The 27,117-nt window shown below is 38.1% G+C and overlaps 1 protein-coding gene and 1 long non-coding RNA gene across 2 annotated transcripts in view; both read right to left on the reverse strand.

Moving 5' to 3' along the window:
• Nucleotides 1-21,574, reverse strand: part of LOC103129113 (MAP/microtubule affinity-regulating kinase 3-like) — a gene marked incomplete at its 3' end in the record, with an annotated part of 30,814 nt that extends 9,240 nt beyond the window's left edge. Inside the window, exons 1-7 of the mRNA XM_016664813.1 lie at nucleotides 21,467-21,574; nucleotides 16,814-16,996; nucleotides 15,807-15,860; nucleotides 5,927-5,975; nucleotides 4,164-4,229; nucleotides 2,337-2,407; nucleotides 817-873 (exon numbers count right to left, since the gene is read on the reverse strand). Coding sequence (XP_016520299.1) covers nucleotides 817-873; nucleotides 2,337-2,407; nucleotides 4,164-4,229; nucleotides 5,927-5,975; nucleotides 15,807-15,860; nucleotides 16,814-16,996; nucleotides 21,467-21,505 — 519 coding nt within the window. The remainder of the gene's footprint in view (nucleotides 1-816; nucleotides 874-2,336; nucleotides 2,408-4,163; nucleotides 4,230-5,926; nucleotides 5,976-15,806; nucleotides 15,861-16,813; nucleotides 16,997-21,466) is intronic.
• Nucleotides 21,575-22,919: 1,345 nt separating this feature from the next.
• Nucleotides 22,920-24,935, reverse strand: LOC103156994 (uncharacterized). The gene is made up of 2 exons (XR_478204.2): nucleotides 24,281-24,935; nucleotides 22,920-23,414 (listed from the first exon to the last, which is right to left on the reverse strand). It is a non-coding gene; the product is annotated as an uncharacterized LOC103156994 (long non-coding RNA).
• Between the last annotated feature and the right edge of the window lie 2,182 nt (nucleotides 24,936-27,117).

Raw genomic sequence — 27,117 nt, forward strand, 5'->3', positions numbered from 1 at the left:
TATATATATGAATCATCGAAACATGAATATTTACACAAGGAAAGCACAAAGGGAGTGGCACGGCAACGGATGTAGCAGGAGCCACGTGAGAACAGTCCAAGATGTTGGCGTGTGTTTACGGACACACTCCAGTGGGACGCAGTGATCCAGTTCAAGACGGGCGTTGTCAGCAGGCGGCTTTCTGGGCCGAGTTAGAAACGAAGCTCTGACCTTTTCTACCAAATAAGTCAGACATGACTGGCCTTCTAGGTGGGGGTAGCATTAAGCCCTGCTATTATTGAAATTATTTTCAAAAGTAAAACTATGCATACTACTTTAAAACAATGTGCATTTTGCTGCATGGAGTAAAATTATGGAGTAGTTTGGAGGAGGAGTTAAAGAAATGCTCTACTAAAAATCAATTCAAAACACTTAAAAAAAAGATTAGATCAGACACTTTTGAAGTAACAATAAGGAGAATAATTTAAGGTTTGCAACTTATATTGTTAACTTGATGAACACAGCCCTGAACATTTATTCTGTATTTGTGACAGATTAATGCAAGATGATTCTTCTTCCAGCTCTCTTTTCACTCATGTAAAGTGTTGTAAGAAAATGTAAATTAATGATGAAATTTGTTAAATTAAGCAAATGAACTGATTTATTCTTTAGTTGTAGTAAAAAAGAAAAACCATCTATAATTTTTCCAGAGTATGTAAGGTTTGATCTCGAAGTCCCACTGCAGATTTCCACTATAGAATACTTTCACTTTGTATTGTGAAGTGTGAAAACTTCCTGCGTGTGTTTTCAGGTTTGTGATTATGTTGCTGAACTCACCTTGAGGTCTCTGTGAACAATGTGCTTCTGGTGGCAGTACTGCACCGCCGATACGATCTGTACAGGGAGGGGGAGACGAGCAAGAGTTCAGCACAGTGTCTGTCTGCTGTTGACTTGTCAAACTGTGATAAAGGATGTGGTGGAGAGCGCGATGCGGTTGGCGCCAACAGGAAAGATAATACTCTGTGAAGGTGGCGCTAAAGACAGAAGAGAGGTGAGAAAGTACAGGCAGAGGCGTTTCATCACCAGCAAAGGCCGAGTCCTGCTGCGCCTTACGACACTTATTCGTAAGGCGCACACTCTGAGCTCCTGTCTCATTAGCCTCTTCATGGATCAGCTTTTTATGGCACATTACGAAAGCAAACTTTTATGTCGCAAACATGAAATAGTGCTGTAAGTACACATGGCTTTCAGGTTTTATTAACACATTAATCCTTTGAAAAGTGGCTTGAAGTTGTGTTTTGAATCTAAATTCTGGTCTGACCAGAAAACCTCCTTCTACATGTTTGCTGTATAATTTACATGGATCATGAAAACATCAGGACTTCTTACTGCTTTCCTTTACAATGACCAGGAAAGGCAATTTTATTTGGAAAGCATATTTCACCATCAGGACAGTTTAAAGTGTTTAACATGATTAAGAGAGAGAGAGAGAGAGAAAAATAAAGTGATACAGTGCCAAAATAAAGGAAAGCAAAAATAGACTATAATTCATGATACTGCAGTTATTATAATTCAAAGGCAGCTCTAATAAATAGATTTTAAGTCTTAATTTAAAGGAGCTCAGTGTTTCAGCAGACTAGAGGAGCATAGCAGCTGAATGGGATGCAGAGCAGACCAGAACCAGAAGACCTGAGAGGTCTGGAAGGTTGATACAATGAAGCCATTTCCAATAAGCAATAAATTAATTCATCGCATGTTAAATTAAAACGTTTATTGCAAACATTGTTTTGTTTTTTTTAAGTGTCTTTTTCTACCAAAAACTGGATGATAAAAGTCCTCAGTCTGGTGCTTCAGTCTCAACTGGGCCTTTGTTTGAAGGACAGTTTTGTTTACAGAGACTCAGAATTCATTTTATTTGTCGTTTTTGGGTTTTATTTATTTGAGATATTTAAAATGTTTTCCAGTGTTAAATCTTTGCAAGAAATGAGCGTATATTTAATCTTTGAGAGGACTGTATATTAATATGACTATTATTATTATTATATTAGTGGAAACACTCTTAAAATGACTTCTCTATTGCAATAACTTCTGGGACAATTTATCCTAATATAAGCAAAGTTTGTTAAGGTGACAGGCCCAGCCGCACCTTATTGAATGTGTTGCCAGGTTACTTAAACTTTTCACTATGGAAGAATTGATGACGTCACCAGGCTTAAGTAGTTCAGCACTGGGCCAGCTTATTGGTACGGAGAACTGATTCAACTTCTCTGTTCAGTCTTCAGATAGGCAGCAGAAGGAGGTGGAGTCAGGAGCAGAGGTGTGAAACCAGAACACTGCAGGGGGAGAAAGTTGGGTACCTGTCTAAATTTAGCCCTGGCCTCCTTTTCCTTCATTCTTCCATGTGCAACCAGGTAGTCGAACACCTCACCTGCAAACACAGACGGGGAAGTCAGAAAGCGCCTGATGGCGACTAGGGAAAGGTTGGAATTCCAAGTGGGAGAGATACGTGCTGAAACCAAGCGAATCACAACTTCTAAAGCTCAGCAGATAAAAATAACATTCTCATGCAGCTGGCGCACTACGCCCCCCATGTGCATGGTTTGAGGGCATTTCTTGAGCACACTGACGAGCTCCAACTCCAAACTGAGCCCCTCCTGGAGGCACAAAGCTGCTGCTGCAGAGTTCCAGGAGCAGAAGCTTCCCCGGTTAGCATGTCTACACACCGCTAGACCGGCGCACGGCTACAGCCGGTTGTGTTCTGAATCAGGCTGGCTGGGAAATAATAATAAAAAAAGAAAAAAAAGACAAAACCAGCAAGAAGCCTTCCTCTGTGCATCCTGAAGACATGAATGAAGCCCCACTCCTCACCCAGAGATCACCTGAAGAGGCCAACACAGTGTGTGTGTGTGTGTGTGTGTGTGTGTGTGTGTGTGTGTGTGTGTTTGGACGTGAACGCTTAATCATCTGTGAGCTCAGACTCAGGAGCCAATGAGAGAGAGAGAGATGGATAGAGTGGGCTGACACCCAAAAAACAGGCCAGCTGAGCTCTGAACACAGGAAAACATTCAAGGGCAAAAAAGTTAGCAAGTTAGCTAAGAAAAAAAACTAAAGTGTAACACTCCGACAGAACTGGGACTGGAGTTTGAGCTGAACAGAAATCTGAAACTGTGATTTTCAGGGGGTAATTTAAGGTGCAAAGTAAATATCAACTAAATGCTAGTGTGTCATTTGAACGTACAGGTTTTGTTGCTACAAGCTGAGCCAGTTTATTGAACCATTTATATGTGTGGTTATTAATATTGCAGTGGTAGACTATAATTTTCTAGCATCTCAAATCTATGCTCTGCATATTGATAATATATCTAATCTTCCATATGAGCTCATCAAAAATGCTGATTATGCTGATTGTGGGATGGTTGTGTGAAGCTGACTTGGTTTATTTCAACTTCTTCTGGAAATGTTGCTGAATCAGTACAAGAAGTTCATAAAATTGGAAGATGTTTAAATTCACATATTATCTGGTAAGAATTAAAGACAAAATTTCAATCTGTGAAGCTCAGAAATCTTGTATTTTCTAGAAAATTTCTCAGATTAATATAAGCTCAGATATTTGGAAGAAATGTGTTCCTTTTTTCTCTTACCTTATTTTTACATTTAACATTGTATAAATCTGATTTTTTTCCCCCTTTTTGTGTGAGCACTGCAGCTTTCCTTTTAGACTACAGAATGTGACCTGTTGGAGCAAAGCAGCAGCAGCAACAGATGATTTTTAGTGAGGAGAGAAAAAACACAAACAGCTGAGCAGTTTTCTTTCGGGGTGCACCGACGGCAGTTTTCTGGATTATTGCCGATTTTGGCAAAACCGATTTTTATTTTGCCTGAAAAGTTGATTTTTAGATCTTTGTGGAGACGGATAACATCAGTTTCCCTTAAAGGTATCAGCAAAACACAGATCTCAGAAAATTAAGGAAATCGGGACCAATTTATCGGCTGACTGATGCATCAATGCACTCCTACTTCGCATCTGTTTTGCTTAGAAAAACCTTTGCTTTGCCGTTGGGCGTAAAACTCATGTACATGTTATCCTCCATCCATCTGAGAAAATATTGGTGGAATATGGCGGACCGAGCGGAGCTATGAGGGGTTTTTATGTAACAACGTGAGATGAAATCATTTCAGCTCACCTCCACTGGCGTACTCCATCACTAGGTAGAGGGTCCTCTCCGTCTCAATCACCTCAAACAGCTTGACTGCAGAAAGAAAGGACAGACGGAGGGAAAGCCATGAATTCAATTATATTGAAAAAAAAACAGGAGGGGAGAAAAGAAACTAATTCATGGACACGAACAAGAGCCACATGGAATAAAAATGGACCTGTGTGTGTGTGTGTGTGTGTGTGTGTGTGTGTGTGTGAGGAGGTAATGTAAGCATTGCATGATGAGGCAAATCAAAACTCAATAAGTACTGCACAACAAAATGGAGTGTTTTTTTTTTTTTNTGTGTGTGTGTGTGTGTGTGTGTGTGTGTGTGTGCGTGCGTGCGTGTGTGTGTGTGTGTGTGTGTGAGGGGGTAATGTAAGCATTGCATGATGAAGCAAATCAAACCTCAATAAGTACTGCACAACAAAATGGAGTGCATTTTTTTTTTTGTTTCTGGTTGCCGATACCAGCTGAGACTCATCCTGCTACATGTGGAAAAGGTGGGAGAGTAAACAGAGATGAAGAGAAGAATCTCTCTTATTATTCTAGTCACGTTTCCTGCAGAGGAAATTATGGGGCGAGCAGAAAGGAAATGAAAAATGAATCATCGTCAAATCTTGTTAAATGTTAAAAACTGTGACTAAGCCACACAATGCAGCAGGTTAAGTGATTTGTCAAAAACAAAGGGGGGAAAAATGCAGATGCTTAATATCAAGTTAAATATTTTATATTGGAAGAACAAAAAAGAAACTGATGTATTTTGGAAGCAAGATATAAAACTAATCCAACAAATGTTTAATAAAAAAGAAAACATTCCTATTAGGTTATAAAAAATAATGTGCTGTATTTGTTATAATTCTTTAACCTTTTTAATGTCCCATGTACATAAAATACATCTATAAAGGCTTATTACTTAAAGGGGCAGTATTGGTGTTTTCCAGGTAAAAAGTGCCATTTTATATCACAGTCAAGTAACTATATTAACTTCAGATGTTAGAAAAATGCTGTATATATCAAATATGATGTAGAAGAAATGTTACTTTGTAACTTGATGCCTTGAAATTGGGTCTCTGTCTCTTTAAAAACATCTGCTCTGTCTGAAGCTCTGCATTCAGGAAGTCATCACAACATGGCTCCTCTATTAGTCCTTTAACATTTTTACCAGCGTTGATCTGAGAAGTAGCTCCTATAATGAGCTCAGCAGCTCCACCAGCTGTTTGCTAATTGCTGCTGGCTAGTCTGAAGGAGCTGAGTGGGGAAAGGCTGCTCTGTGAGGTCAAAAAAATAACAAAACATGATGTAAGAGGTCAAAAAAGGGGATTTTACATAATACTGCCCCTTTAAACTAAAACCTTAGCAGAATCCTTCATCTTTTATTTGCCATCATCAACCTCATTTCTTTGACTAGGACTAGACTGCTAGAACCAGCAGTTTTGGTTCTCAGCAGTGATTGGTCAGCTGAGCCTTTGGAAAGTGAGGCGAGAGGCTGAAACAAAGATCAACTTAAGAGTGGTGTCGTTTTTCCAGGAATATCTTATGATATTCCTTTAATTTAAAGTTTAATTAAATGTCTGACAATGTGTGCATTAGAATAAACAAAGTTACCAGATCTTAATTTGAGCAATGATCTTAACTTTTAAAATCATATTTTTAGCTTTTCACATGTGGACACAAGCGTCTCGCATCCTAAACCCTTTCAGTGGGATGTTGCAGTCTCTCTGTGTAGAACGCGTCAAAGATCCACTCACCAATATTGGGATGATTTAAGATCTTCATTATTCTGACTTCTCTGAAAAGCTGTAAAGGACAGACAAACAGAGTTGGATTAAAAATTTTCATGTTTTTGCTAAGTCTACCAAAATGAGGCTGAAACACAGTAAAACACCAAATCTATCATTTGTACCATTTATAACCCCAATTTCGTTATAATCCATGAAATTTTATTGTATGGTTTCTACAATGATTGACGTTTATTATTAATATTATTATTCATGTGGAAATTTTATTCATTATGTAGAAATTTCATTGATTCCCTGCAAAAAAAAGAAAAAACAAAACAAAAAAAAAACTTGTGATAAAATATTACGCCAGGGTAAACAGATCGATGAAGCACAATGTATTTTATTCTCTCTAAACCCCAAATAAACCAATAAAACACAACCAATTTTTTTGTTGATTTTCCAGATAAAACTGCTCAATTTGTTTTTAAAAGTTCCAAAAACCCTTAATTTATTAATTTATTTCTCCCTTCTTGGTTGATATAATTTCAAAAAGCTGCTGAGCTGGGAGGGTCAACCAGTCTGACCAGGAACAATTTCACAAAATTCAGAGGAGTGAGGAGAGCAGCTGCAGCCAAAACCGCTTCACCATTTGGCTGCACATCCAGAGCAGCACAGAGAGGAATGCATTATTAACCAGCTGTTCACTACACCATGCTCGTCCATCCCATAAAGAGCTAAAAAGGATTCAATCTTTCATGAGGTGGGGGTGGGGGGGGGCGGCGCTATGACGTGGTCAGGCGTGCTGATGAAACTGGAACACAAGAACAAACCATCACTTCCTTTATGCAACTGAGCAAAATGATGCAACAGAAGTTCTGCTGCATCATCATCAGAGAGGGGAATATTACCAAAACAACATTTTTATGAGAGTTTTCAAATATTGTCATTTGTGTTGTTTCTTTTAAGTGATTTGAAATTAATTTTATTAGCATAATTTGGTCCAGTCATAAACACTTGACTGTATGATTCAGAGTCTGTATTGTAAAAATACATCACTGGATTGTTTAGTGAGTGTTGTTATGAAAGAAAATAGTATAGCTAAAAAAAAAAAAAAATCAGCTTTACCACAATAATTGTCATAGTGACTCTGAATACTAGCAAAACATATCAAACAAATTTTGTTTAGTGAAAAACTCAGATGAATACATTGTTTTAATTCCTACATCAGGTCACTAACAGGCCTCAGTGGGAGGGATGGGGGGAACGGATGGACGGATTCAAAATGTTTTTATTTTAGTCATTTTATTTAAAAAGTGGAACTTGTCTATTTACTGCTAAGGCTGAACAATCGGATCAATCGATTACTGAAATAATAGACTAATTTAGTAATCAATTAGTCATTAACTGGAGTACAAAGAGTCTAGAGTAATTAAGCCTAAACTGTACAAAAATATACACATTTTGTAATTAAGAAGAAAAACTTTCCAGGTGTGTGGATATCTTCTACTCTTCAAGTCTGAGTTTTAGCTTCACCTGGTTCAAAGTATGAAGAAAAAAAATGTCATAGTAAGCATGTTTTGCTATTGGATTATGAAGTGGTTATTCAAAAACAAAAAATGAAAAAAAACAACTAGTCAACAGATCTGTCAAATATTTATTTTCCTACTTTAACAATGCAAATAATTTCTTTGTTGTGTATTTTTAATATTATGCTAAATAAGCTTCAGAAAAATCTGCAGAATGTGCCAATTTTTTAATCCAGTTAATCAACAGAATAATTGATCACTAAACTCGTCAGCTCCAGCCATGTTCATTGTGTTGTCATGTTTCAGTTCATTTTAAAATTCTAGTTAAAACCCAAAATTTAGATCTGAAAATTACAATAAGAAAATAAACATATAGGAAAAAAAACTTGGATTTTCAAAGACGTTTTGCAATAGCCTACAATATCACGAGGAACAGAAATGTGTCAAAAATCCATTTTTTATTAAGTTATAATTAATCACTTCTACTTACTACATGGGGAGAAAGAAAACGTACATTGCTAACGCACGGAGCAGTGCAGACGGGTTGGGATTCTTTTCATTAGCATCCATAAAAATAACCATTTCCCAGTTTTTGTTTTTTTTCCCTGTTTGTTGGACATATGCCAACACAGTGTGCTACTGAGTTTGGAGTGAACGACATTTAAAGACAAAAAACTGAATGCATGAAGAGGCTCGCCCTGGCCCAGCGGTATAAATAAAGACACCGCAGCAGGCAGAGTGTGTGAGCAACAGGCAGAGGAGTGTGGACAGATTCAGGCTGGTAGATGTACTGGGACACTTTCTGCCCAGAACCGTACACTGCTCTGCTCTGCCTAAAAGGCTAACAGATGGTGATAAACAGCAGGGGCCGCTTTCAAATTCAGCGAGGCTTCGAACATCGGATCGCCTTGAGCACACACACACAAGTTTGATCCACATTTCTTTTGGGAAATAAAGCAACCTTTGATTCTAGATGTGATCACTTCACAGCGACCCCCATCAGACTGATTCATATCAGTAAGACACCAGAGTGTGTTTGGAGTCCAGTTCGACCGACAGATCAATGAGACCTGAAGCTTTAAAACGGTCAGACACAGAGATGCTGACTGGGAGTTTTTCAGGCCTGGAGGCTTCTCACCAGCAAAACGACGAGCTTATCATTTCATCAAAGGTGATGTGAAAGTGAGCAGTCAGGACAAATCTTCATGTTACAGGGTGATGCAGCTCGGCGAGTCAGACTGAACTCTGGTAAAACGAGTCCAACAGCTTTCCATGCCAAATAAAACAGTACAGAATGTCACCAAGTTTATCATCTAGACTCTGGTTTCAAGAATATTCAGCACCACTGAGTTACATATGATCATTTAGGAAATATCACCTGTTCAATAGCTTGTCTATTGAAAGGTTAAAACTAATTTACCCACCTGTTGTGAATGTTGCTCAAGTCCAGTTAACCATCTAAATAAAAAGGGCAAAGAAAGTCAACTAGAAGATTTGATCAGTTCTGTGTAGGCTAGTTCCACTCAAACTCTAAGTTAACAGCATTTAACCACGTTACTCTGAACTGCAGTAGAAGCTTTTTCTGATTTTTTTTTTTGTGCAGTCATGTTCAAACAGCCAACAGCAGCCATCCCATCTTTTACTGCACCAGAGTTTTACAGGTAAAAACCTGCAGGTTCGTTCTGCTGGCACCGAGCGGTGTGAAAGTAGAGATCAATTAGCTCATGCTGAATGTGTCTGGAAATATCGCTTCAACCTCAGACACAGTGGAGATTCAGTCTGAAATACTGAATCTGTGCTGATTCTATTAATGCAGGTGATTAATTCTATCACATAAATAAAGCAAATTTTACAGGTCAAAATAAACAGGAATGGGGAATCTGTTCTTTGGTTGTTTTAGAATATGGGCAGTAGGCTGTAATGATAAAACATTTTACTAGATGATAAATTGTCCCAGAAATTATTGCGATAAACAATAATATTGTTGTTCTGAGACCATTTTCAAGTAATCGCAAAATAATGCAAAACATATATCCTCAAAGATTAATAAATGTTCATTGGAATTTAAATTTTAACAGTGGAACTGGAAGACGTCTTACATATCCAAAATAAACACACACAAAAAAAACCAAGTAAAATGAATCATGAAGCCTTTGTAAACAAAACTATCCTTCAAAAAAAAGGCCTAGATGAAACCAAAGCACCGTTCTGAAGACTTATTAAACAGTTTTTGGTAGAGATGAGAGAAAAACCAAAAATCATGCAAATGAAAATCATTGAGCTCACTTTAATTTATCATGTAATCAATAGATTTATTGTTTATTGCGACAGGCCTAATCAGCAGGTTTCAGCAAGACGAATTCAAGACTTTTTAGACCTTTTTAATAGCATGAATAAAATTTAAAGTAGAAAAAATAAAACCTGGGGGAAAAGAACAGAGGAATGAAATAAGGTAACCACATTATAAACTAGGTCAAGGACAAAAACGTGCCACTGCAACAATGCGCGGCATGCTCTGACTACATCTGTTTTGTCACCAAGATCAGGCGCCTTCAGGGGAAGTAACACACAGCTCGAAGCTAAAAATCACAGACGCTGTTAGCTTTCACAAGCTAGAAGTCCAAAAGGAGGAACCGAGTCTACACGTTCCCATTTCCTGTATCCACTACAACTGATCCGGGATGTATAAACAAGTCTGAGTGGGCTAAACATTAGATCACTTCCTGGGTTTTATTTTTATTTGTGTGCTTTTAAAACATCCGTTCCATCCGGTTACAGGCTGAGAGATGAGTCACAAAAAACAAATTACAGCCTCTGGAGTTTTAACCGAGACGAAGATGTGTGTTTGCTGTTTATTGCAGCAAAGCCACGTTGTTTATCTCCGCTAGGACTCTGAACAGGTTCTGTTCAGCTCAGCCCGTCACTGGGATCCTTCAGCTCTCATCTGGACAAACAAATCGGCCTGAAGGAACAAATCCTTAAATTAACAGATGAGGACACTTCAATATGTAATCGCTGGGTCTGCGTCCAGCCAGAACATTTCAGCACAAGAAATCTGAAAAGTCTGAACAAGCCATCCTCCTGATGTGGAAGGTTCTGACGTAAAACAGGGAATCAAAACAGATTGGTTTACTCATGCACCAAATTGTTCCATTAAAAAAAAAAAAAAAAAAAAAAATAGTGATGCACCGATATTAATACTGCCGTTATGACCAATAATATATACATTTCCCTACACTTTCGACATTGTTTGAAAGAGACCACATCATCTACATTGCTTTTCTGATTTTGTTAAATATCTTCATAAGTCAGGGCTGGACGACATGGCTGAAAAACATATCATCATTTAAGAATTTCTCAACAGTCAATATCATAAAATGTCAAATAGGTTTTTGTTTTAAATATGTGAAGTATTACCAAACTAGTGATGTGTCCTTTCCTGTGTTATTGTTTTGTCCACAGTTTTCTCTGTCATTGTTTTTTATTTTTAAGCAGCTATGAGGCACTGTGACGAAACCTGAAACTGCTGCTGCGCAAGTTACTCAACAGGTTGTTGCTAGGTAACCAAAGCATGAGTAAGTTAATCAATGCAACCAACTTTTATTAGCTCGCCGTGAGAGGCTGAGGAGATTAGCTCTTCCCTCTGCCTACATCCCCCATAATGCTCTACTCAGTGGGCTTAAATCTAATTGAGTTCTAGATGAAGAGGAGGCTGGATTTATTTGCACACCACACTTTTCAGATTTTTTATTTTTTTTCATATGTAGGTTTTTCAAAAATGGAATCAATGTATCAATTTCATTTTAATGTTATGCGCCAATTCTACTGTTTGTCAGACCTGAAAACACTGATGGGGTACTGAGTGCATATGCAGGGCTCAGTAAGTCCCCAGTTCTCTTCACGTCAGAAAACCAAAAGACACGTTGACTTAAATGAGCCTCAAACGTTAAACCTCCCACACAGGTTGAAACAGGGAGTCACTGAAGATTAATTAACTCTTTGTTATTCCTTACATAGGGGAGCTTTTACTTTGAGAACCTCAAATAACCAAGGCATGGTTTTCTTAAATTACTAAGCTCTGCATTTCCTTTTAATCCAACACACTGGATGAAATGATCCGAGTTCAAACATATTACCCAAGCAAAGCAGTTATGAAAAACTAAATCTTCCAACAAAAAACATTTTTAACCTCCACCTTCTTTTTTTTCTTCCTAAAGAATAAAAGAAAAAATGTTCATCCATGTCAAAAGCAGCAGCAAAGATTTACATTCCACATTCAGTGGGCTCACTGTTGTGCTAATATTGGCTAATGTTGGCTTACGTCAGAAGATACTGGGGCATCACAGACGTTAATGGGTCAACATGCTAACTTTAGCTTGGGAAATTCATTTCGAACAACAACGACTGCCTTCGGCTGAAGTTATATAATCCTGATTTAAAGCTGCTGGTTAACTAAAAATAAAATAAACTTCTTAATGGCAGTACCTGATGTCTGATTAAACAATGCAGAATGAAGATAAAAACGGTCTTTTTTTTTTTTGGATGAAAATTTGTTGTTGTGATTTAATAATAAAAAAAAGTGTGCATGCTAACAGACTTAGCTTTAAGCCTCCTCTGTTTATCTTTCATCAAGACTTAAGAGCTGAACTCCCACCTTGACCTTTGACAGCGATCCCATCCAGAGCTTTGGAGAGTTCAGATGTGTCAACTCAACAATGCATAACAAACTACTGAACAGACATCTTTAGGCTCTAAAGACAAAAACACCCTCCTGTCTGCCATCGGCCTCTCAACCATTTGCACTGTTACATAAAAGTCTAATTCAGGTTGGCTGTTTTTCTGGAGCGCTGGCCGACAATCCTGCATCATCCTGACCAAATGTTTAAAATCAGCTGGTACGCCACTTCTGGAAAGAAACTTTCACAACAGATTAATAGAATTATTACCACAGACAGGACAGAGGAAGGGCAGCAAAGATCACAGTCTTCAGGCTGAGCAGAGATCTTTAAAAAGCCTCAATTCCTGATTCCAATTTTAGCAAATACTGATTTTTTTTTTGTCCAAAAAAAAAAAAATTACTAACTATAGTGAGGAAGACACTAAGCTGACAACAGTGAGGTGATCTTTTTTGACAGGAAATTTGTTTACAAATAATTCATTTTATTAGTGGTTTTGATTGGAAATACCATACCATCGGGTTCATCTTCTTTTTATTTACCGTTTTTGGTTGTTGTGTTTTATTTGGAATATTTAAAGTATCTTCCACTTCCAGTGCGAAGTGATCTGTGCAAAATTAAACAAAATTGCGTTGTTATGACATTGTCAATATATTACTTGACAATGATCTCAGAACAACAATATTATGATTCATCGAAAATTTCTGGGGCAGTTTATCATCCAGTAAAATTTACTATCATGACTACCAGTGGATGGGATTGGCTCCACATGGAAGTGGTGCATCCGTAGCCAGAAACTTCCTTGAAAAAAATCTAGGGTAAAATTTACCCTTTATTTGTTAAATGAATAAAGGGATGACCAGCATTCCATATATTTAGTGCTTTATATCAGTGCAAAATCTTTCTTTGTTCTTTGTTTGAAAAAATAAAATGTATTGCTGATTGAACTAAAATATGTCATAATATTTTAGGCCTTGCCGCCTGGCTGTACCCTAGTTCTGCTATGTTGCTTTTGTAGTCGTATTGCAGACCTCTGTCCATCGCCACCTTTCACAGTTATGGATTCTGAGGTCCAGACTGGAGAAGAATCTGAGATATTCCAGGTCAAAACTGTGACTTCATTGGGAATTCCAGTAAAATATTCCATCATTCAAGCACATGGAGTGGAATGTACCTTTAGTTTGGCAAATTAGCTCACCAACTGTTGGGTAGAAGAGTGTTTTAAAAGAATGAGTGAACGCTGATAAGACTTCTTTTAACGCCTGGCTGAACCAATCCGTGACTGGATTTCCTTCATCTCACCAAGAAAAAGAAAAGAGAAAACAGCCAGTTTGTCTATAAATGGAAACGTGACATGAACATGACTTCAAGTATTCAAACACTTTTTTTTTGGATCAACGTGCCCCGCTTCCTTAAAATAAACATTAAAAGAAGTCAAATACTTTCTGGAACAGCATGAGGAGTAATCTGACAACCATGTTTTTTGTTTTTTCTTGGCGGTGACAAAGCAGGAACCTAAAAACAACAAGAACCGACACAAAGGCTTCACGCCTTGTGTTTCTGTGAACGGCGGCGTCATGACTCGGTGTCTTTGTGTCACAGCAGACGCCAAAGGGCCCGGGCCCCTGAGCTACAAAGGCAACAATCAATGGAGCTTTGGAAAAACTGATGGAAAACCACTGGCCAAGCACCGAGGGAGACCAGGGGCAGAGAGGAGAGCCGGGAGCGGGGCCGCCGCTCTCATCTGTGTGACGGTTTCAAAAGAATGAGTCGATGCTGCTCTCATTTCCCCGAAAACTTCAGGGCCGGGAGTCACAGAGGCATGATGGGACAAAACACTCGTCTGCCTTATTAGTGAGGACAACGCCCCCTCCCCCCTCCCCTCCACCCCAACACCCACCCCATCAAAGACACAGGAAACGGAGCTCAAGTTGATGACCGCAGACTGATCATCTAAGAGCAGAAAACAAAGTTCCTGCAGATTTCTGGAAGTAAAGTTTAAGACTTTAAGACCTTTTTTTAATTGCACCTTGAATTAAAGACCAAAAACAAAATGTATGGGTTGGTAACAGAAGTGAGCCAGTAGCCAAACCAAACCTCATAGCCTCATTTGCACTTACCCATGATACACAGAAAAGTTAGCAAGCAGTTTAATGTTAGCAGCTAGTTAGCAGCAGCCTCAAAAACCTCCAGTAACAAAAGAACATAAAGACATCTACACACGACTCAAACATTCGCCTGACAAAAATACCCCATGAGAAAAACTAATGAAATAATTATTTTTTTAGTTGGAGAAATTACAGATTACTTTCTTTTTTTAAGACCTTTTTAATCCCACCTCAAATTAAATTCAAGACCGAAAAAAATAAATAAATGTAGGGATGTTTAGGGGATACTGCTGCCTTGTTGTTAAGAATCAAAAACTCCCATAATGCCAAGGTTTTGGTGCACAGAATGCACCTACCCGTGAATGAATTAGTCAACTTCTTTTTATTTTTTTGCTGTAATTCAATTTTAATTTGCCTGGTCATTAATGGTACTAATAACATGCAACCACAAACAGACTTCTGTGTGAACAGTTTATAACCCCAAAGTGACCCACAGCTGCAGAAGAAGAACGCAGCGCTCCGTTTACAGACTGACCATTCAGACTCCAGACACTTTAAAAACATATCTGATTTAGTTCCACATATAAAACTAGCACAGTTTGGATATTTTTGGGGGTGAAAAGTTTGGAATTGTGGCCAGACTGCCCAGAAAAAATAAAATAAAATAATAATTTAAAAAATTACCACAGAGGTCACATTTGGGGGAACAAAACAACAAAACAAAGCAGGTTTGGGTCACATTTGCCTGCTGTGTGAATGTAATAAAACTGCAGTCCAAGTCTTTTGGGATTTGAATGTTCCACAAACTAATATTGCAATAATATATTTCTGATATGTTGTGCAGCCCTATCTGAGACTGTAACAAGGTTTCCCTTCTACCAGGACAACAACCCCAAAGAGTTATTTATGTGTTCCAACGGTCCAGTCAAAGTCCAGATGGAAAGCATCCTTTGTAAGCCTTGATAATTTACCTGAACTGACAGTCTCTATTCAGCCTGAATAAGCTGAAGGTATTTTGTAACAAAAAAATAAGAGACAACAATGTTCATCTCCAAATGTGTGAAGATGGTACTGAATGGTGGTCGTCTAAATATAAATGCACGCCACACCTTTCAGGCTTTTGTTAAAGAAAATGAAGAAAGGTTTGATTTTCCTTCCACTTCACAGTGTGACTGTGTGGGCACGCGGCACAAAAACACACCAGAGCGCACTGAGGTTTGTGGTTGGAACAGGACAGAATGTGAAAAAAAGTTCAAGAAGTACAAAGACTTTTGCCAAGAGCTGCAACAAGCAAATGAAAACCAACCCAGCTACGACCACTGGCCAGGAAGAAGACAATTACATTCATTCATCATGGAGGTTAAGACGATAGAGAAACTGGGAGGGGGGGGGGAGAAACTCTTCTATGTGTAGTGAGAATGATCAGATGTTTTTTAGATTCGAATCGAATGCAAAGGTCGTAATAACGCTGAGTCATCTCAACTTCACAGCCTGAAAAGCCACAAGGTTACAGTCACATCTCTTCTTCTGCAGTCACCCAGCAGAAGCTGCTTGCTAGGTGCAATTTATACAGAAGAGACTGGAGAGAGCAAATTACCTTCTGAAGGCTGTTTGGGTTCAGCTGCGTCTTGTCTATTATCTTAATTGCCACCTGTGGAGAGGGGAAAAAATGATAACTTAGCCAGAGGTGGGAAAGTGTGAAAAAAGATGGAGCCAACACCTGTGTAATTAAAAACAACACAGGAATTGAAGCTCTATAAACCAAAGTGACTGTGGTGCTGCCATTCACAGAGTTTAGAGGCCGTCTGAAAGCACAACGGAGTGGAACGTCAATCATTTCTGAAATCAGACGCTCAGCAGCAGCAGCCTGGCTGAACAGATTCAGCGACGTGATTTCAATTCTTTATTCCACAAATTAGATCCTGTACAATTTAAATATATAATTATACAGTTAAAACTACAATAGTATGTGCATTTATAATTTATTTTTTTATATTTCAAACTTCATGTCTGTTTTTCCAATTTCTACATTTTGCTACAAGCCATCTTTACATTTCACATCAAAATAAAAACTACTTTCATTTTTAAATGTGAATTCTATTTTTATTTCTGAATTTTGCTAAATTCTTTTGTTGTTTTTGATTAGATTTCCTTACTTCTAATCTGATTTTAAATTACATTTCTATTTTACTTCATCTAACTACATTTCTCATCTCTACAGCTGCATCATAGAGGGGCGGTATCATAGTGTCATTTTACAGCACACTAAAGTAACTATTACCTTCAGTAGTTATAAAAATGCTGTATATAACTCAAATATAAGAAACTTGAGTGTAACTCAACGCCTTGAAATTGGGCCTCTGTCTCTTTAAGAAGCTTCTCCTCTTTCTGAATCTCCACCTTCAGAAACTCATCACAGCATGGCTCCTCTATTAACATTTAGCAGCATTTTTACCAGCGTTGCTCAGAAAAGTAGCTCCTATAATGAGCTCAGCAGATGTACTGTTCCACCAGGTAGTTGCTAATTGCTCCTGGCTAGTCTGAAGGAGCCAACTTTAGCAAACTTACTTTTCAAAGTAAAAGACAATGACCTCTGCAGCTTACCTCTCTGCCAGTAAGGATGTGCCGGGCAAGTTTAACTTTGGCAAAGTTGCCTTTGCCGATGGTCTTGAGCAGCCGGTAGTTGCCCACATGGGGTTGCTGCGACTCGTCCGAGCTGCGGGATCGCATGCCGGTCCGACCTGAGCGTGTGCTGAGCTCCTGGCGCCCGTTGCTGTGAGATGTGTGCTGTAGACAGAACAATAACGTTAGAGAACTACTGCAGTGCTTCAAGTACCAGTAAACTGTTGATTAAAAAAAATCAACTTTTCCAGTTGATCACAGATAACAAAAAGGCTGATCTGCTGATTCTTGTTCTGTCCGTTATCTTTTTTTTTTTTTTTTGCCGGAAAGCCTGATTTAATCACTGTGGTTTAGATTGTAACTTAAATCAATCTAAACCACAGTGATTCAGTAAGTCACCTCTGTTTACACACACCAGGTGTGACTCGGGACTTAAACTCATGACATTCTCTTATTACTAGTAGAATTGCTTTCTTAGTCCAGAGTTGGGCCATTTTCAGCTTACTCAGCTACTAGGGAACTTCAAGATCTCACACATTTACAATCAGTGTTAACATTTCGTGCTAACCACATTATGTGGTGTGGAGGTTGTTACCAAGTGAAGAAGACTGAAGGAAGGAAGACGTGTTACTCAAGCAAACTAAAAGGAACATGTCAATCTGTGTCTGTTTTACTCAGGCTCCAGGAGACAGCTTTCAGCAGATAACAGGAAGAATGAATGAAGTGCAGCTAACACGATCTGTCCTGTTCTTTCAAAGTTTCAACTTGTTATGGAACATGCTGAATATGAAACGTTGGCAGCCTGCTGGAGGGCTCAGAGAAATGCTAACAGCTGGCTTAGCGCTGAAATGCTTAAAGAGACACAATGCTCATCACGCTAAATGCTAATACAGAATGCTAAAGACAACTTCAAACAGAAAAAGAAATTGTGATGTTAAATTTTAAATGAGTAAAATCTTGTTTTACACACACAGTCTAAACAATGAGTCACTGTTTAGTTTCATTCGGTTTGTGGTTCTTAAAGAAAATCAGGAAGAGTAAAAAAAACAAAAAAAACAAAAAACAAATCGAGATTGGAAATAAACCACAAATCTGACTGGTGCTGCTCGAAATATCACTACATTAAGTCATAGTCATTTCTTCAGTAATGAGCACAACCACAGAAATACGACAGTTATCTTTTCATCTAAACAGATTTTTGTTTTCGGTATCGGGGTCTGACTCATCTCAGCCTCTTCACTGCAGAACGGACACCAGGAGCAGAACTTTACTACAGAATCCTTACAAACACTCCAGCTTTTGACTGTCCTTGGACATGCTTCACATAAAATAAAGCACTCAAAGGGTTCATCTAAATTAATGCTAGTGTTATAATACATGACCACACAAAGCCTTTCGAGTTAATAGAATGTGTGTGTTACACATGAAAGCTTCTCATCTTAGATCAAATGTACAGGTGCATCCATAAATCACACCAGTTTCCTTAATGTTTAGTGTCCAACGATCGTCACCCCACTGTTGCCAATTTAGCAACTTTATCAATATATTTAGAAACTTTTCAGAAAAAAAGGAAAGAAAATTGGCATTGGTCAAGATTGGAAGGTCACGCTTTTTCTTTTTTTTAATAAATTTAAAAAATAATAGTTAGAAATCAGTGACTGGCCAGAAAAGAGCAATTGGAGCACCACTAATAGAATGTGCCGTTTCTCATAAAACCGTTAAAACAGACACAGTTTGTTGGTTGTTGCCACCCTGCAGTCGCAGTTGACAGCATCTCTTCTTTAGTCGCAGACAGAATGGTCAGGATTGTTTTAATTGGCCACATCATGTTTGGATAAAGTTACTGAAATCATTTGGAGTTTAGGATAAATCCATAAGTTGGTTTATATCCACTTTTTATCAGCAGATTAAAAATAAATAAATAAGACTCAGAGTTCATTTAAAAATTTTTGCTCAAGATTCACAAATGGGGGAGGTTAAATGTTTACGTCACTTCTAAGACTGACACTGCTAAATGTTATGGAAAAGCACCAGAGGCACGTTTAGTTAAACCTCTCTTAACAGAAAGGCATGCGTGTCTGAACTAGAGCTAAAGGGTCAATCAATTAACCAGTCTGGGTAAACAAGCTGCTAGCGCACAACTTATGCTAAAGAACAACCAGAGCCAACACACCTCAGATAAAAACATTACATCACGGCTCTAATAATTAGTATTCTAACAATGCTGGTCATCATTGTTGGTTGTCTTCGTAGAATCTGACTGATGGCTGCTCTGGCATCAGTCTCGGTGTTTTTCTGTCCCACTTTGGTTAAAGCTGCGACAAAAACTTCTTTGGAAGTGGACAGAAAAAATGTAATCAGTCACACCATTTATGGAATGCAGTCAAGCTAAAAAATAAAAAGGAAATACAACGATGGTGGATAAGGTTTGTTATGATGCAGCCTAAAATTAAGCTCAGTCACAGTTTAAAGTTGTGTTGTCACAAAAAAGCCTTGTTTGTCCCTTTGTCTCCAGTCAGCTGGAGGAAACAAACTGAGTAGGCCGATAATCGATGTGGTTCAGTATTGATTAGCAGGCAGTCTCTACCCCCCCTTCCTCTTCATTGACCCCCAACTATCCAACGCTGTTACCTCTGAAGAGTGTGTAGAGTAAAATGTGCTGTACAGGTGCAGAATTAGCAAATAAATTTGTAATTCAGTACATTTATGTCCGTTTAAACAAAATGTTCAAAGTACAGTTTGAACACTGTTTTTCTGAACGGCATTGGCTGATGACAGACCTCATAACTGAGTCAGAAGGGAGAAAAGTGGACCGGTGTGTTTCTATTGCTACCAAGAGGAAAATGCAGAGAAGAGAGAACATTTCTGTCAGATAAAGATTTAAATTTAAGACCTACCTCAATGTCAGAAATAACTTATTTAACTTTTTCTCAACTTACTTCACAATATAAGTTAATATGACTTTTCAGCTCTTTGTGATTTTAGTTTCACATGTACGTGTTAATATGTTTTCATTTGGCAATTGACATTTAGTTTTTCTTTTTTAAATTGCCAAACCCTAAGTTTACATTCTTTCCTGCAGTCAGTTCGTCTCTTACTTTTGTACCTTTAAAACTATTTCAGTACTTAAACCATGTTGTAGTTTTGATGAAATTGCATAACAATTATTTGACATCCTATTATTTCTGCTCTGCTCCACATTCAGTCTGACCGACTTATGAAACGTGACAGATTATTGATGACTCTAGATCAAACCACAATAACCAAGTCAGCTCCAGTTGGTAGGGAGTCATATAACCACATTGCTTTACTGTAGACAATACATACTGCAAAAACTAAAAGTTACTGTGGGCAGCAGAAAAGCTATGAAGAATGTTTCTCAAATCTGTTAATTATGGCGCTTAAAGAAAAACTGGAATAATAAAAAAAACACAACTGACAGAATAAAATCTAGAAACATTCAAAAAGCAAAGGATGTACAAATTTAAGACAAACAAAATGTTAGACTTATGATAGAAAATCTAATAAACGTCTTGACTTTCGTCCATTGCATTTCTCAAACATGAAAAGTCAGCACCAAAGCTTTTATGGGAGAAGCAAAGAGCGTACAGATTTACTAGATACCTTAATGTTTAAGATCAATGAGAGGAAATCTGAAAATATTCATAAATATTTAAAGCCTCAAGTTAGGATGACTGAATTTACGTCTTTTTAATATCTCAATGAAACCCGTAATTACGTGACTGAAGGACGGAATTTTAGAAAATGCAGAGTACAAACAGTTCCAATACTGATCGGGACAGACGTCACACTAACAGACATCATCCACAGCGTGTCATACAGAAGCCAAGATTGAAAGGACAGAACTTTTTTTGTCTTTTAAGATATCAGTTTAATAATTTTAGTTTTATAGAATTGATTTGTCTCTAACTGGGAGATTTTAAGGAAAAATCTCAGTGTCTCTGGACAGACTGAGCTCAGACCGCCAGACTAATGCAGATAAACCGCCTCAGGCCGTCTCAAAGTGCAGAGAAAATATCCTCAAAACATTTCGAGTCCATTCCCACCTGTCTGTGGCGCTACCTGGGTGTGATCAGGTCCCCCCGCTGGATGTTCAGGGTCTGTCATGAAGTGGGAAAGTTAACTTTTACAGTTGAAACTTCCACACAGATCAACTCTTTTTAAACAGGGATCAAATATGAAAACCAAAACAACATGAAATCAAATTTAAAAAAAAAAAAAAAAAAAAAATCAGTGGAGGAGCTGCAGTTCCAATCAGAGTCACTCGACCCTGAAAAACGCCAAAGCTTGAAGGAAGTAGACGTGAAAAACATCAGTAGACCATAATAAGGTCAGTTTAACCCTGAACTCAGCCAGACGGATTTTCATTCTCCACAGGAATATTTTTGGGCTTCTGACTGGAAACAGCACTGCAGATAAAAATATAAACTAGGATAAGGTCACTGCAGGCGGAATAAAATAACTCAATATTAGAACCTAACTGTGCAAAAACAACATCTAATCCTAACATTTGGTTTCATTTTCCAGCTCCTGACTTCCTATTGGGAGACTGAAGAAAGAAAGAAAAACATTCCTTGATGAAAGTCCTTCGTTTCTTTCGGAGAAGTTACTCACAAAGCTGCGGTGTCTCCTGGCTGCCTGGGACCCTGTCATGTCTCAGCCCGCTGATAAGCTCCAACAATGCCGGTTCGTCCCGACTCCAGAGCCCCAGTAAACAGAGCTCCCGTTTTGTCAAGCCAAATGCTGACACGCCCAAACCGGAAACTGGCCCCATACGTTTTCAAAATAAAGGCACCTTCGTTCGCGTTGGGAACATGGAGTCCTACATTTCTTATCCGAGTTCCCATCAACTAAAAGTACCATCTAAAACTCCTTATTGGTTGGTTTATTGACACAGAATGGAGTCCGAGCAGGCGCCGCACGCTAGCCGCTGAAGAAGCCGCTTCTTCCCGCTGAATCAATAGTTCTGAGCTGTTTGTGCTCCGTGTTATCTCCAGCTGAGTGCCACTACCGTGACGAGTCATGAGACAGAGGAGGTCACGCGCAGGTGTTTGGGGCTTGCAGCCGCAGAAATGGAGAAAGAAATAAAACAGGCGAATACTAGGGAACTCTTTTAGTGGTTAGTTGTGTTTTTCAATAAGAAAATAAACGCAAAGTAAAAAATAAAAATAAAAAAATACTGATACATTTGACAATTCCCCCAAAATATCATATTTTCTTTCATTTTCTGAGCTAATTTTCATATTCATCTCATTAGGGAACAAGCAACTTGTTTTAAAAATAAGGTTTTGATAGAGTGGACAGAAAAAAACATTTCTAAATGATTTTTTTTTTATCATTGTAGTTAGGGGGTACCCACGTATTCAGGCCTTATTCCTTGTGGTGGTGGTCGCAGGTTCGATTCCCGGCCTGGTGACATTTGCTGCACATCTTCCCTATTCTCTCATTACCCACTTTCCTGTCAAACTACTTTCAAATAAAGGCCACTAACGCCAACAAAACCTTTAAAAAAAAAAGTTGGTAGTTAGGGGAAAAAAATTATAAAACTAATGTAAAAATATAAATCGTTTATAAAATATTCAAAATAATTATAGTCAGCAGGAAGTTGAGAATCGTGTTTTAATGACTTATTGTGTGAACAAACGTGTGATTGTAACTGTGTTTCTTACTTAATGGAAAAACTCCAGTTGAAAAATTTTGTTTTTCGATATATGCAAAATATTGACAAAATTTTGTACATATATGTAAAGGACCATTAACGGCACACGTGTCGACATGACCCGAGTTACAAAAATCAGCAAGCCACGTCTGTCTTCATTGTGTTGTGGGACAGCAGCAGAACCTTCCATTAGCGGTGCACTGATTGCAGTTTTCTGGGCGATCACTGTGACCTGTCGATTCTGACCAATACTAATTTTCTTTTACCCTGAAAAGTTGCTAAGCAACAAAGTCGATAAGTTGTCAGCAGCGGGGATGTGTAGATGTGAGCTGGTGGGTGGGTCCATCAGTAATGTCCTCTCTCCTCTCTCACAGCAGGGTAAGAGAGAGCAGTGTAAACTTTTACAGATTTCAAGCTTCAACCACAGTATTCTATGAATTTTATTGGGATTCTATACAATTAAAAAAAAATAAAAATTTAACAGAATTTGAAAAACAGAAGAAAATTCTCATGCTTTCCCAGCACATTTACACAGAAAAATTTGAAGTGTTACTTTTAGAATTGGAGGCAACAAAACCACCATGTATCTACAATGAAATCAAGTGTTTTGGTGCCAGTCTGCCAGTCCTGTGCACCTAAAGACTGAAATGTTTGCCGTCTTTTTCTTCCCTTCCAGAGCAGTTCCAGGTCAGTCAGGCTGGATGGAGAACATTTGTGATCATCAGCGCTAAAGTCTTGACCCAGATTCTCTTACAACGGGCCATTGTGAGACATAAAAATGCTTTGATGCAACTCATTAGCTCTGGCTGCATCTTCAGAGTGGATGTTGTGTTGGAAAGGAAAACTCTAGCCTCTGTCCAGCTCCATCCATCCTGATGCATGATGCTGCTGTTGCCATGGTGACTGTGGGTTCAGATTGTCACTTATAGGAATTTAGCATGTTGACCAAAAACGTTCAATTTTGCACTCATCACATTTTACTTTTTTTTTTGTTTTTTGCAAAATGTAAATGGGATTTCTTATAGTTTTCTACTTGCAATATATATGTATATATCATGCCAGATTTGTGGAGTGCACAGCTTTACATACTACTTTGTAGTAGTAAAACCGCACAAAACATACATTTAGTTTAACTTCCTTATTTAATAAAATTGATTCAGCGTAGAGTATATGAATGTTAGATGCATTATTCTTTTTAATGATCATTTTCGGTTCACGTAAAGGATTAATAAGTCGGGTTGAAATTATTCCGACCGAGGCCTTTTATTTTTTAAATTTCATGCCGGAAGCACAGATAGTTGCATCACAAACAACTTGACAACGTTTTGTTTCTCACAGGGGGGGATTCAAGCTATCACGAAGGGGTGGGACCAAAGCAGCTCCGATCTGGAAGCTGACTGGATGAAACCCATTGGTGACAGCTGCGGCAGCCAATAGAAAGCCGAGAACGAAACTTACTGTTGCCTGCCAGAATCAGCAAGCAAAGTACTTTAGTTTTGTTCGTGGTTAGGCCTAAACATCCCGACTGCACCTTATTATATGTAAGAATATAAATTTGGCGTCAAGAAAAGCATTAAGCTTAGAATAAATATATATATCCACATCAAGGATGAACTGGACGTGATTTGATGTAGAAGTTGTACTTGTTTACGATTTTCAATCAAAGTATAACTCGCACCGAGGACCAATTGGGTTGTCATGCACACAAACGATAAAAACAAATCAGTGAAATTCAAAGAAACATGCGATAAACAAGCTCTTCTACTTACACTTTCCGTCACCTTCTCGTTGACCGTCGGTAAAGGAGTTTTTGTTGACATCATTTATTTGGTCTTCCTTAACCAGGGGCCGTTTGAGGTGAAAATATAATCCTCAGTTTTAAATCCACCAGCCAAGAAATCTGGTTATTATTGCTTTGCTTTGCAGTTCTCTGTGGAAAAACAGGCTCAGCATGGATCGTGACAATTTTCAGCCCAGACCGGACGTGTTAGAGCCAAGCACCTGAGATATTCCGGAGCGTAAAAAAAATACTAAAATAAAAAAATACAATCAACTTATATTTAGTGTTTAAGCTGCGCACATAACATGTTCATGCTGTAACCTTTGTTTGACTCGACAGGTTAGCCGGAGTCCGTCTGTCCGTTCGGCTTTCAGTCAGTGAAGCTAACTAAACTAACGTGAAGGCGCTGTCGGTCGTCACTTCCAAAAATCACCACAGTCCTCTTTCTTCCCCCCAAAAATGACTCGCTTTAAAAAAACAACATGACCTTCGGTGGTAAAGGTGGGTGTTTGGCAGACGGTTTTAAAAGGTCCAGATGACTGAAACGCTCGCCATAGGCTCGGTCTCTCCCATCTCCAGCGGCCCAAAGTGAAGCGGGTCTGTCTGTTTTAGGTGGGACCAAAATGGCTACTCAGCGGCTGGGCTGGATTAAGATGCATTCAAGGACTCCTCGCTTGCCCGGATATCAGAAAATCTTAGATTTAATTATTTTAAAATTGCTCTCCGGGCGCTGTATTATTACTAAAAATATAAGCACTGATATAAAAATGAAAGAATGAATGAATGAATAAATAAATAAAACATCTGACCAGCGGAATATGTACTTCCACTGTTAAATTTCACAGAAAAGTTCACTGAAGAAAAGTTCTGATATTTGGGTAGATGACAGCACACGAGGAATAAAAAAATGAACTGAATATTTCTGAAAGACTTGTAGTGTTCTCATATTTCACTGAATTTTCTGCATCCATACAGAATAAAAGCAAAAACCGATGACAGGAGAAGGTGATTAAAAGCACATAAATGAAGATGGAAAAAAGTCCTGTCTTGTAAAAGGTCCTTTAATAATCTCCAGACATTTTATATCAGTACAACAACAGATGTTGGATCTTTTCCATTTGTTATGTTAGAGAAAGAAAAAAGAAAGGAAGGAAGGAAGGAAAGAAGGAAAGAAGGGAGGAAGAGAGCGGGAGAGGACAAGAGAGAGAGAGAGCAAGAAAGAAAAAACTAAACAAAAAAAGAGCACAAAATATAGTGAAAGTTGCAGATTTAAAGGGAAGGAGGTATTTTGCAATTTCATGGGTCACAATAAATTTACATTGTTTTGCTTTTGTATTAATAGCATTGACAATATTAAACCGTTTAATAGACAAATTAAAAGAATGAGAGTAATTGTTTTGATTTCAAGTTGTTTTTCATAAAGACATTCCTTAGCAAGCTTACAATGTCTGCAAAGATGGGAATGGTTGTCACATGTAGACGAGTTTTAAAAACTGCTATAGAGTGGACACTATTCTCATTTGTTCTAGTAGTCCATCTTGTTTTTACAGTAAATATGGAATATTTATCTTTACATTTTTTTTTAATTAAATGTTTAAGTTTTATTAGGGTCTCTAAAACATCTTTCAGCATAAAAACATCTTTAATTCTCTTTACTGCAGTATGGAAGGATTTTGCACCCCTAAATGGTTGCCATGGGAGATTCAAGGATTTCTAAAACATGAAAGAATTTAAAAAACACTACGAGTATGTTTTTGATGAGGGAATAACATAACATAATTAAAAGCTAAAGAAAAAAAATAATTTTATCTTATACTGCCCCTTAATGTTATTTTTCACATGCAGATGCAAAAGAAAAACTGATCCGTTTTGTTGTATGCTGTTAAAAAGGAGCGCTAAGTCCCACATACAATGGCTTCTGTTTTTATGAGGTTTGTTTCATTCACTTTTGTGTCCGACAGGACTTGAAAGCCTCACAAGCATGTTTAGCTGAACGGGCGGAAACCGACTGACCCCGGTCCCACCGGACTACAAAGTATTGCGAGGACTGTCACCAGTCAGGAGGAAATGGTTGTGTTGTTCGCTTCATAGAAGAATGTCCGTGCTGCTCTTCGCACTCCAGCGTTAGGAAGGCAGAGACAGAAAATAACATCTAATATTTTAGATTAACATTTTAGTCATTGATTTTTTTTATGTATAAATGTATTGAATTATTCAATTTAGTTATTAAACATTTAGAGCAGCAGATGAACGCGTGCTCTTGACTAGATGCACGGATTTCTGAGGGTTCTTAAAGTGACACACCACTTCTTTTCTGTTAATTTAACTCAATTTCAGCTAGTATTGAAACAAGCCAGCCAAAAACAAGCTTTCGATGACATATGCCTTTATCACATACTCTGATCGGTTTGTTTTAATATTTCCTTCCCTTTTTTTGTGTGCATGTTTTGAAGTTAAATTCCTCCCTTAAAGGTGTTTGTGCACTCACACATAATTCAACTACAGTACAAGCAGTACTCCAAATACATAGACTTAAGCTAAGTGTAAGCATTTTACCCTTGGCTTTAACATAAAAAGCTGTAGTATAAACTCTTAACTCCTGCTCCACTACAGTAACTAAAGCTTATTCTGGTATAAGGAGATGTAATTTCATGTTTAGTCATAACTGTGGAAAAATACCATCACAAAAAAGCTGAAACTATCTTTTCTAGCTAGAATATATCTTAAGATGTATGAATCAGTAAAGTTTCGACGTCAAAACTAAAGTATGCCAATTCTTGTAAACGTCTTTATAATTTCCAGCACTTCAACCGAAACAGTCAGACA

This window comes from Poecilia formosa, unplaced genomic scaffold, assembly GCF_000485575.1.
Source record: "Poecilia formosa unplaced genomic scaffold, Poecilia_formosa-5.1.2 Scaffold514, whole genome shotgun sequence".
Lineage (NCBI taxonomy): Eukaryota > Metazoa > Chordata > Actinopteri > Cyprinodontiformes > Poeciliidae > Poecilia > Poecilia formosa.